General features: G+C 46.2%; 1 protein-coding gene across 2 annotated transcripts in view; it reads left to right on the forward strand.

The window, feature by feature from the left end:
* Positions 1–1,469: 1,469 nt before the first annotated feature.
* Positions 1,470–12,510, forward strand: part of FAM171A1 (family with sequence similarity 171 member A1) — an 81,308-nt gene continuing 70,267 nt past the window's right edge. Inside the window, exon 1 of one of the 2 annotated variants that reach the window (XM_080974411.1) lies at positions 1,470–1,896. In XM_080974411.1, coding sequence (XP_080830537.1) covers positions 1,800–1,896 — 97 coding nt within the window. In that variant the 5' untranslated portion in view covers positions 1,470–1,799. The remainder of the gene's footprint in view (positions 1,897–12,510) is intronic. The other variant, XM_080974410.1, reaches the window with a different exon arrangement.

Consider the following 12,510-nt stretch of genomic DNA (forward strand, 5'->3'; position numbering starts at 1 on the left):
CCAGAGAGGCACCTGCTTTTCCACAAACATTTGCCAAAGAGAGAGAAGGTTTCACTGCAATTAGCGCTGAGCTTGTTTATGTGACCCAGGGCACAATAACAGTAGTTTTAAAGTAGGCTTTGAAAGAAGATATTTCACCCTGCCCTTCAACCATCCGATACGTTTTTGGTACACCGAGGACATTCTGCACCAATTCGACAAAAACAACCAGACACATTTACAGTCAGATAATGTATTAATGGTGGGTGTTGTTTGTGTGTGTTTTTTAAAAATGTGTTAACAAGGGTCAGGAGCTTGAGCTGGCACACACATTTGTAATTTCGATTTCATGAGCACATTGAACAGCTTTGTTTTCTGTGATGCAACACTGTTGGCATTTGCTCTTAGGTCATCCATTTTTCTCTTTGCGCAGACACAGAACTTTTCCTGTTCCTTACAGTTCTGTTCCTGCAAAGAGGAAGAAGAAAGCAAATACCCAAATGGATCTTTAGATGGTGAAGAAGGCTCCACGGGAGGAGAGGTTTGTTTAATGGTGCTTCTGCTGCATGGTAACAACATGCAGTGTTAATTTATTGTAATTATTCAGTTGCTTTTTTCATGAAAGTGACCGAAAATTACTTACAAAATACAAATATTAAAAACAAGAATAAAAACTAGAGTAAAAACAACCTAAACTGCTCAACCATCATATGTATAAAAGGGCAGATCCAACTCAACCCACTAAAAAGGTGACTCAAATAAGAGCCCCAAAGCCTGCTTGTCTTCTTTGCCCAGGGAAAATGAAGGGGAAACAATTATGCCATGGCAACCCAGTCAGATGGGTGGGGTACAGGTAATAAAATTATTATTATTAGTGGAAGGACCAGCAGGGCTGCATTGGGCTCTTGGGTCGGAGCTTTTCCACCTCTGATTTTATTTATTTTTTACAAGAGGGAGGTTTTCGGATGGCATTCCCCCATCAAAAGTTGAGTGTAGCATAAACTCTGGCTTGTGATAGCTACTGCGAAAAGAGAACTTTCCTGCAAGATCTTCAAAATGTAAATGCAAATAAATGAACCTAACATGATCGATAATGTTGGTCCCTTGATCAATAATGCCGTTTCTGTAACCTGGGGGGGGGTCAAAATCCCCCCTCCCTCACCTGTTAAAGGTGTTGGGGTGAGGTGGGGGGTTCATTCAGAGTAGGACTCCATTGAACGATCTTTATTCACGCGCAGGTTCAAGCGGGACTCATCTTTAAGACGTGCCGAGGGTCAGGGAGGCCGGCGGGGGCTGGCGCCCACCTGCCTGCCTCCCCGGGGCAACAACGGCAAGCCCTTTCCCCATCCGAGGCGGGCTTTTGTGCGGGCGGAAGCAAAGCCCCTCGCCAGCCGGCAGGTGGAGCTCCGACCCCCGGACTCCGCTCTTGGAAACCGGGGAGAGAGCCTGGGGAGGGGAAGGGAGAGAGGAAGGGGTTAAGGAGCTGATGGTGGCGGCGGAGGAGCCTCGACGCCTCTGGAGGGAGACCCACCCGCCGCGCGCTCCCCCTCGCAGCCCACCCAGCCGCAGTGGTGGGAGCGAGGCGCGCGGGATGCTGCCGGGGCGCAGCGCAGGGGCAACGATGCAGCAGCAACCGGAGAGGGCAAGCGGGGCAGCGGAGGGAGGCGCGGAGCGGGCCAGCCCCTGATGCGGCTCTTTCTCCTCCTCCTCCCCCTTCTGCTGGGCAGCGGCTCCGGCAATTCCCTCCCTCCCACCTCCTCCTTCTCCACCTCCTCCTTTCCCGGTGGCGGCGGCGGCCGCTGTTGCCACGGCGGGGGGAAATGAGCAAGGCGGCGGCGGCGCTGCTGCTGTGCCTGCTGGGCTGCAACGTGTGGAAGGCGGTGACCAAAACCTTAGGAGCGCCCGGCGCCGCTCAAGGTCGGTGCGAGGGGGGCCCGCTTTTGTGCCGCGGCGACGGCGAACCGCAGCGCCCAGCGCGCACCCGGGGAGGGTCTCGGGATGGCGGGGTGCGTGAATGCTGGGGGGGGGGGAGACGGACGGCGGAGGGGGGGTGCGCCTGGAGGGATCCGGGGGTTGCTGCATAGAGAGAAGGAGCGCCGGAGGTAGCTGCTTCTCTCGGCGCGAGGGGGCGGCGCCCGCCGTGACGCCCATCGCCGCCGAAGTGAGCTGCGGGGCGCTCGGTGGTGGTGGCGGCGGCGGGGCGCCTGACCCGGAATCCGCCGCCCCGGAGGCTATTGTTACCGCAGCCTCCGTTTCGGCTTTGTGCTTCCCGCACGCTTCGCTTTGCTTTTCCGCCTTCTCTCCCGCCCCCCCCCCCCGAATCCTCCTTGCCTTTCCTTCGCAGGCTTTTTCTGCGCAAGTCTTGAGTCCCCTCCTCCCCCTTGACTCTTGTCGCGATGCTGCCACGGTGATGGGCGCTTCTCTCTCTCTCCCCCAGTTGCTTCCTGTTTGAGGATTCGGATTGGTGTTAGGGCGGCTGGCCTCTGCGTGCATGTTTCTGCTGGAGGCTGCTTCGATTTGGGGGTTACTGGGTTGAATCGAAATGAGGGCGAATGGGAGCCTTTCTGTTCAACTGCAGGTCTCACAAGGTCCTGAAATAAAATTATCTACTGTATTATGGAAGAAGGGGGTGCCTGACCCCCCAAAAAACGTGGGGGAGAAGGGCCATCTGGCAAACCTTTGATTCCCGCCCCCCCCCCCGGAAAAAAGACCCCTTGACAAACTGTTCTGCACTGCTGGTTCCACAGGGCTTCGCTTCTTGCTAAAACCTCTTCTTGCTGCTGCTTTGCTCCACCAGGTGTTTGTTGTATTGTGGCTGGTTTTGCTCCTGTGGCCTTTCAGGTTGTGTGACACACACACACACTTTTTTTTGGTGGCATTGGCTGGGTCTTTTATGCACCCAGCTTGGCAGCGACAACCCCTACCCCCCCGAAGGTTTAGATTCTCTTCTCTCCCGCCTGGCTCTGTTAAGATTCTTACTCTGGGGAAAGCAGCTTTCAGAGAGCTGCCCATCCTGTGGTCTTTGCACAGGGCCCTTTTGCAGGCTTTGCAAATACAAAAGCAGCGTGTGTGTCGCTTGCTAGTCACGCTTTGGGCTCATCTGTTCAGAGGTGACCATATGCGATTCTCATTTCTTGCTATGCTGATTTTATCCATCCCCACCCCCTTCCCCAGCACAAATAATCCTATATGGCAAAAGCCTTAAGATTAGAGGGAGCATAGATGATGCTGAAGCCAAATCTGTAAAATTAGCACTTATTAGGCCTTATTATTATTGGAACCAATTTTTGCCCATTAAGCTCCAACCTATTTGCTGCATATTCTTCCATCCACAAAATGCACCTGTGTGCTGTAAACCTGCCACGTCCACCACAGTGCTGGAGGTGGGAGAGCTGCTCAATCACCATTTAGTCAAGGTCCCGTGTGCATTTCTATCCTTCATTGTTGCCGGAATGTTTTCCCTTCTCCCCAGGCATCTCTATGCATCTTTTAGAAAAAGACCCTCTCAAAAGCCACTGATCTGCTGTGGCTTATATTTATGTTAACTTGCAGCAAACTGGGGTTTTTTGGGGGAGGGAGGTTCGTGTTTTGGTTTAATTACCTGCTGCAGGATTGACTGCAAAGTAGCTGGTAATGAAAGCATCAAGGGCATTTGCAAGAGTGTGTGCTTATTCTTGTAAAAAGCTTCATCAAGGCAGGCTAATAACATCCCACCAGTAATAAGGATGAGAAAGCAAGTGGCACCATGGTAACAGTCCCTGCCTCCACTTTTGGTGGGTATGCATGTAAAGGCCAGTGACCTTTAAGTGACGCTGTTCTATACCCAATAAAAGATAGATTACAATTGTGCCTTTTACTACTGTTATGTCATTGTTTCTGAATAAATCATCCCCTCCCTTCTGCACTATGCACTCTTAACCTCCCCCCCCCCAAAAAAACCCCGTAAGCTCTAGCCCTGTGGTCTGATTCTTATTTTGACAAGATCAGTTTTGCTTTGACTTCTTGAACTTTTGACTGCTGCTTTTGTTGTTTTGCTTTCTTGGGGACTCCACAAAGTGGTCTGTCCATATGTGTGTGTGAAGAATTCCTATTATGATTGAAAAACTGATCAATGAGTTGAAACAAATTGCTAATCTACCAGATTTTGTTTTTAAATGATGCTCATTTGGACCTGCCCTGTGCAAGTAGGTATTAATATTCTCATTTCACACACACAATAATGTAACAATCCAGAATGGGGAGAGAGGTAAACTTAAGTCCTGTTGATTTTAGTGGGACTGAAGTTTGCATAGCTGCCCTGTGTTGTGGCAGTTGGGTTTCTAGCTTGTTTTCAAAACATTAATCAATGCCCGTTGTTTTGGTGAACGTAAAATTCATATTGCCATTAGGTTCCCATAAAACTTGACTTGGGATACTGTGGTACAGTGGTGAAGAAGTTGTGTTCTTGCAGATGCTATAGGACTCCAGCTCCCATCAGCCTCAGCCAGCGTGGCCAGTGGTGAGGGATGATGGGAGCTGTGGTCCAACACTGTAAGGAGGGGATTTCCCATCTCAGCTGCGGCATTTGTATGGATAAAGTTGAGGAGCTGATTAATTGTTGAAGGACCGTGAAGTAAGGCTAAGAGGCCTCAGTGATGCTATGTTCATGATTTTGCAATTGAAATTTATACCATAATGTGGAATGAAAGTACAGCTGTGATCCTGTCATTTTTGAGTGGGAGTAAGTCCCATTGACATACTTGTTTCCTAAAGCATTCTCTCATAGGATCGTGTTGTTGGTTATCAAATGAATGATAACATGGAAAATATGTGCGCCACAGAATTCTTTTATGTAGTAGCTAAATTCCTATAGAATTCTTGATACATTTGCCAGATCATTCCTTTGTTAAAATTTTACAGTGTCTTGTGTCTCCTCAGGCTTCTCTTTTATTGCTAAGATGACTTAAAGATTGGCCTAACGCAATATCTAGATGAAGGAACTATAAAATGCAGCAGCTACAGAATAGCATGATTTGTAAATCAAGGGAAAGGTTTAAAGATGGAGAGTCAGCTGTTATTATCTAGCTGCTATAGTGAGGACTTGCTCTCTCTCTTCCTCTTTGAAAAGTTGACCTCTTTTCTGCTTTGAGCTGTGTCACCCTTGAGTGAGCAGAGAACATTGATTTATGGTGAATAGAGTGGTCAAGTTCTGTCATCAGTAGTTGAAAATCCAGGGCTTACTGCTGTATGGTTTGTCAAGATACCAAACCCCATGGATTATTTTCTTGGTTTTCCTTCCTAATATAGATGGATTTATACACTGAGCAAGCTCTATAGAGTGATTTAGTATCAGGTGGCGGTAGATAAAGTGTTGGCAATACAAGCAGTAGCCTTGTTTTGATGTGCCATCTATATTATAATCCATTTCTTACTTACTCTTGTCTATATTAGAGAACCCATGTTTATCTGTTATACATGTTGGTAGTCCTGTTTAGTCCAGCTTCATTAGGTAAGGTAAGGTCAACACAACAGTTTGGAGGACTGGGGCTCCCTTCTAGAAGTGTTATACACTCAATAGTAGAGCCCATGAAGGAGAGTTTGGGTTCAAACCCCAGGAACAGTGAACAGCATCAGGTGGGTTGGGGAAAAGACCCTAATCCAAAACCAGCCAGAGTAAACATTGCTGCGCTTGATGGACCAGTGGGGAAGGGCCTTGCATAGCTCAGTGGTAAAACACCTGCCATGCATGCAGAAGGCCCCAGGTTCAATCCCCGGTATCTCCAGGTAAGGCTGGGAATGTCCTCTGCCTGGAAAGCTGGAGAGCTGATGACCGTCAGTGTAGACAGTCCTAAGCTGGATGGGCCATAATACAAGGCAGCTTTCTGTGTTATGTATGGGTTTGTTAAGGGCAGAGGTTTTTGTTATTTTCTGTTTATTTGATTAGCTGACTCTTTGGACCTATAAAAACAACTTCTCAGACAAGCTGAGGAGCTTGCAGATTTCTGGCTACCTGTATAATGAAATCTAATGCCAATTTATTAGCGTCCACCACTCCGAAAAAAACCAGTCTAGATGGGGTAGTGGTACCCTAGCTATGGAAGTGTCTTACCAGAAAGTTGCACCTGGTGCCTTCTCCATGATATTTGCTAGGAAGCTTTTAGCTATCTGCTGCTTATGGTTGATCTTCATTATTATTTATTGTGTTTGTAATGTGAACATAAACATGGAAAGGAAAACTGAAACCTAGTAAATGTTGTGATAAGAGCTGCTTTGAAGTGTTTGTCGGTTTTTCAGAGGACTTGGTTTGTACAGCTTTACTTAACAGGGCTAATGCAAACTTTGACAGAATTTGTTTAATTTGTATGGTGATTTTCTACCCCCACCCCCTGCACACATGCAGTCTAGCTTAATGTCAGTTCTTATAGGATCATTCTGAAATTAGAGTTGATCTAAACTGAAATGCCTTGAACTCGCTTGATGATTACCCCAGAAAATTTCACATTGCTGTGATAAAGCCCAGCATGCTTCTTTGAGCAGACACAGTTATTCTATTTTTAGGACAATGTGTCTCTGTTTATTCAGATCGAGATTTTTGGTGATTTGACTTCTGGGCGTCATGCAGCATCCTCATTGCCAATGGGGTTTGGGTCACTGAGGTCCCTTAAAGCAATATTAGCTATAGTGTTTTGCGCAGAGTTCAGTGGTGCCAGGAGAAAGAGAGAGCACGCCCTGTATGGCTTTGGCCCAGCATAACTCAGAAAACTCTTCCTCTGTGCTCTGTCATGATTTCTCAGATCAGTAGCGTAGTACCTGGAGTGGCAAATTAGAGCAAACAACATGCAGAAACCTGTTTGCTGGCTGTTCCCTTTCTGTAGATGTTTGCCAGAGCCTGAGCATCTTCCAGAAGCAGACTGCAAACTTTGCTGCTTGGGGTAATGCACAGCAGCTGGTGACAACCAATGATTTTTCCTCCCCCCCCCCCCCTTGGTATAGTTTTTAAAAAGAGTGTGTTTACCTATGCGGAAGCCGTGCTGCTTCAGCATGATTTGTTCTTCTATGTGCTTGGTAATTTCATCCTTAACTATGCTTTCCACCCATTTTCCAGCAACAGACACTAAGCTAAACAGCCTGTAATTTCCTGGATCCTTCCTGCATGCCTTAAAAAAAAAATTACATTCCAGTCCTTGGATATGGAAGCTGATCACAGGGACATTAATATTTTTATTTAAAAGGTAAACGGTTTTGCATTTGAGTTCTTTCAGGACTTTTGGGTGGATGCCAGTCTGGACATGGAGATTGTTTTTAATTTCTGAATAAGTCCTGGAATTTTGTCTCTTGTCACCACCATTTGCCTCAGTTCCTGAGACTCCCTTCCTGAAAATTTCAGCACAGGTGCAGGGACGTGCCCTGTATCTACCACTGCGAAGACAGATGCATGGGGTGGGGGTGGGAAAATCATTTGGCTTCTTTGCAATCTCTTTTTCCTCCTTTAGCACACCTTTTACTCCCTTGATGCGTCTGCTGAACAAATGACAGCTGAGAGTATTTACAGACATTCTCCTGCAGTTGCTTAGGCATGGGTGCCACAGATGTGATGCCAATGGGATTTACCTCTGCATTTCTAGAAGCTGAATGCATTCTGCCTGCTCCGAACATTCTGAAATAATATTTTTTTTTAGGCCCATTAATTCTTACCTAGGTGGCAGAAAATGTCAAAGCTCAGAGATTTCAGAAGTGCCCTTTAATGCTTCTGAAAATCCTCTTTCCCCTCTCAGCAGCTACGGCTTTTTTATGTTTTCTAATAGCTTAATATTCTGAAGTCTGTTCCAATTAGCGCTTAACGAATGGCTTGTAGCTGTAAACAGGCTTGGAATTCAGTCTCCGAGAAACTCCTACATAAAGTCACACTCAGTCTGTTGTAAGGGTCTTTCAAGTTGCCTTTTTGTGCCTGTGCCCTAATAATAGTCTTAATAGACACAGTGCCAAGTCAACTGTAGTGTGGCCAGTGAGAGATGGGAGAGTCCACTCCAGCTTAGAGGAGGAGGCCTGGGAGAGAGAGAGAGGGAATGTTGTGCTTTGGCCATACGTCTTCTCTCATACCACCTCATTGTCCCACCTCTAAAACCTCTTCAGAAGTTTTGCCTGATGGGAAGGTGTCCTTAAACTGCTGCCATAATCCCTCTTGCTTGTCTGGAGGGAAGACAGAGAGGTGTGCTTGCGTGTCTTGAAACCTCTGTGTGACTCAAATGTAGTCTTTGGACAAAGAGTAACATCCATTGATTTTACCGTTTTGCCACTGACATGTGGCCCCTGGAATTGTGGCCCTTGGGCTGAAGCAAGTTTCCTACCTCGTGGCTTAGACTGACAGTCTGGACTGAGGAAGACCTGCACATCTCTTGGAACTCTCTGTTACCACTCTAAGCCAAGTCTGCATATCTCCTATGCCAGGGCATAATGAAGAAACTGATGATTATCTAGTGTATATGCATGTATCAAACAGTCTTGTCACTCCAGAGGCTTGCCCCCTTCTTGAAAATCTAGAATTATATCTGTGAAGAAGAAGAAAATGTTACTTTGAAGGGTCAAAAAATATCCCAGCGGTCTTGAGGACCTGGCATATGATGCGGTTACATGAAATATTTTCTTTTCATCCCAGTAAAAAGACTTTTGTCTGACCTTTTGGTTGTGGTTGCTAAAATTTCAGGCTGGTGCAAGGAATTCTGAAATATTTTTTTCCGCCACTTTCGGGCAACGCTATTAAACCAAAGGGTGGGATCCTTAAGCAACAACAGTACGGACTATAAATGATGCAATTATCTCTGTGACTTGAAACAGCCTGACTCCCTCCAAGTCAGTGAAAAGAAGTGAAATGGAAACAGCAACCAACCAAGTACCAAGTTCACAACTGTTTCATCAACAATGGCACAAGATTTTAAAAAGACCAAGACAGGCTTTTGGCCAGGTCAGCATGCCACCTGCTTTAAGCATTTCACAAAGCAGAAACAACAGCTGTCCAGCAAGTCCCGGGTCTTTGCCAGCCCATTCCCACGTGTAAAGTGTGTAAAAGAATAAATGCAGGTGTTCTTAATGCTCAGCTGCAACTTTATCCTTCATAATCTGCAGCAGCTCACAGTGAACGGCAGTGTGACCATCTAAATCAGTGCCTTAAAAGAAGCTCACATGTGTTTTCCTCATGTGGTTATGTATGGATGAGGTGGCTGCTTGTAGGTCCAACCATGCAATTCTCTAAGCATGGCTTCACCAGTTATGTTATAAGCAATCTCTAGGGAAACTTGGACAGCTCTCCATGGCATTCGCCTAGTGACCCACAGTGACTTAAGACATAGCTGTCATCAATGTGGTTTCCAAATAGAGGCTTGTACCTTGTGCAAGTTACCTGAAATTCCGTCAAATAAAAAAGTGGTTTGAAGAGAGGAGATTGTGCATACAGAGTGCCCACTGTAAATGGAAATAATCTCATTCCACCCTGTAAAATTATAGCAATGCACTTATTTATGTGCGTATCAAGAAAATTAAAAGTGAAGAAATCCAGCATGTCAAAATCAGTGTTACAATGAAATAATATAACTGTGTAATTAATACATATCAACTACAAATACAAGAACCAAAACTTGACAAGATTAAAGCCTGCTGTTCTTTAGCAGTGCCTCCAATCTGTTGCCTGAGGCAGGATTGCTTCTCTCTGCCTAATGGTAGGGCCAGCTGTGCCCTAATCCACGATGTTGTGTTCCAAAGGTTATCCAGACTTCTTATCATATCAGCATGGATTGGCAGGATGTTATCTCTTGCAGCCTTTCCTAAATCCTAACACAACCATGTTAGCTGCTTTCAGTCTCTCCTGGAGACATGTGAGGCATGAAGTCTGACCTTCAGTTTCCCAGTGGTGACCTCCTCTGTTGCTGGTCTTCTGCAGTCATTGTGCCTTGCTTGCAATTCTATCAATCATTTTGCTGTATGAGCACCTCAAGGGTTTAGCTGGTGTCTCTACCACATCAGCCTACTTCATCCAGCTTTCCCTTAATTTTTCTAATCGGTGCTCTGAGTGTATTTATTATCTCCATCCATTGCCTTCAGGCCCTGTCCTTGGCTTTCCTCACTGCATATTTTCTCCCTCTGGGAAATGTAATTGCTGTGTTCAGGCTTATGCCTCATTTCCTGAAGGTTTTTGGCTGACTTTACATATTCTTCTAAGTTCAGGTTCTCTGCATTTGCCAGTTTGGTGCCTGTCTGGTCCATAGTTTTTTATTCCTCTTGCTTAAAAATAAAATAAAAAATAGATTGGCTTTTATCCTCTTCTTCTGCCGCCTCTTCTCATGGAGAGTGTTCATATGATGAGACCCTCTTCTTTGAACGTGTCTTATAAAGTGTGGGGGACAATGCAGAAGAGAACAAATCTGGGAAAGAACGAAAGAAAAAGATGGACCTGTGAGTTCTGTATTTGCCCTGGTAAGCCTTTTCTGTAGTGTCCTTGTCAACTTTATGACGGGATCCTATGCGTGTTTACTAGGGTGTATAGTAACTCAGCCATATCAATATACCCATATATATCCTCTGTAAATCAGTATATCAGCACACCACTTTCCAGTCCCTCTCGTGTGTGTACAGTAATTGAGGGGAGGGGAATAGAGAACACTGGTACATGAATTTGAATACACATCCATCTGTGAGTACAGACAACCAGAGGTGTACCTGGGCTCCCTTTGCAAGGTGCTAATAGTGCCACTAGTTGACTGGGGAGCAGGCTCCATAGGGCTTCTGCGATGGCCCCCACTCCGAGCCATGGAGACATGCAATTCTTGCAGCCCCTGGACCTGCGCCCTTGGTTGGGGTCAACCTGGTCAACCCCTAGGTACGCCCCTCAGAGCAACACGAATAGTAGCTGCTGCTTTAAAGGACGTTATTGGTGAAATTGTATACAATGGCAAACCCTAAAGGCACAGTGTGAAAAAACAACTCCTGTATGATTCAAAGGCTTTGTGTTGACACAGCCCCTTGGTGCCTCAGATTCTAGCCTCAGTCTCTTAGTCACACACAGGCTGAGGTCTCTACATTGTTTATTGCATTTCTTGCCCATCCTTCATCACAGGATGTCAGAATGGCGCACTTGGTTGTATTCTACCCTCGCCTTATTTTATCTCAGCAATAGGTCTGTTGGGTAAGGTGGACCAGAGGAGAGCAGCTGGCCCTATGTCACAGGGCAGTTTCATGACTGTGTAGGGATTTGCACGGGGTTCCCCCCCCCCATCCATGTCTGACACTCTTAGGATAGGGGACCTTTTCCAGCCTTGAGGCACTATTCTCTTCTGGGCAAACCTCTGAGGACCACGTTCCAGTGATAGTTCAGGGACAGAGGCAATAGCAGGCGGAGCAAATGATATAAATTTCACATTGTACACCCTTGTGCAAATTAATTGAAACAAAGCATGTTTTCTATGCCACTTCGATCAGTCTGTCAAGCACCCACAAACAATATGCAAACAATGAATTTAGTACAGTCATTTATTGTACAAAATTCACATATACATACATTAGTAACGGAAATGACCTCTGCTATTTTTAAGCAGCATTTGAACACCGTTTGGCATGGAGTCTACTAGTTTTGAACAGTCACTGTTGATTTTTGGATCCCTGTACCACACTTGAATCAGCGCCTGAATGAGCTTCTCCATAGTCATACAGTCTACAGCACAGAGGCGACTTCTGCATATAGCCCACAAATTCTCAATGGGATTTATGTCTGGGGGATTCCCTGGCCAATCAAGTACCTGTATTTGCTGCTCTGTCATGAATTTCTTCACCACTTTCGATGTGTGACAGGGGAGTAGGTCCAGCTGCAATATCCCAGTACCGTCAGGATACTTCTTTTCCAACTCTGGAATAGCGCTCTTTCGTAGAACCTCAATATATTGTGGTGAGCGCATCCTTCCTTCTATTGGCTGCAGGCTTCCAACACCATAATAACTGACGCATCCCCAAAACATCATCTTTTGTGGGTGCTTGACAGACTGATCAATGTCACATAGAAAACATGCTTTGTTTCAGTTAATTTGCACAAGGGTGTACAGTCAGGCTAGTTTCCATACACACCTTCCTTGTCTTCTGTCCAGACGAGGCATTATCAGAGTTCAAGGACACAGGCAAGCCAGGCAAAAACACGCATGGTACAAAGCAGAGTCAGTGAGGGGTATGGCCTGGGAAGAGCTCCAGACCAAGAGGCTTGAAGGGCCACATTTGACCCCCACCCCCAGGTCTGAGGCTCCCTCCCCTTGCTCTGGTCACTGCCCCATGCTCTCTGGTGCCAGCCATTGTGAGCCTGGAGAAGGACTAGACAGCTCTGCAACACACATTGTGTTTGTTAGGGCTTTGCAGAACAGGAAGCTCTTTCTTTCTCTGAAGGCGAGAAATCCTTAAGGGTTTTGGTAGGGGATGGGAATGTGGGGACCTTTATGCGGAATATTATGAACTGTCCCGAAGTAGTCGCAGGAGAAGGCAGCCAGAACAAAGGATAGGAAATAAGTCAGCAAATTTTCG

This window comes from Podarcis pityusensis (assembly GCF_964106645.2).
Source record: "Podarcis pityusensis genome assembly, chromosome: 12".
Taxonomy (NCBI): domain Eukaryota; kingdom Metazoa; phylum Chordata; class Lepidosauria; order Squamata; family Lacertidae; genus Podarcis; species Podarcis pityusensis.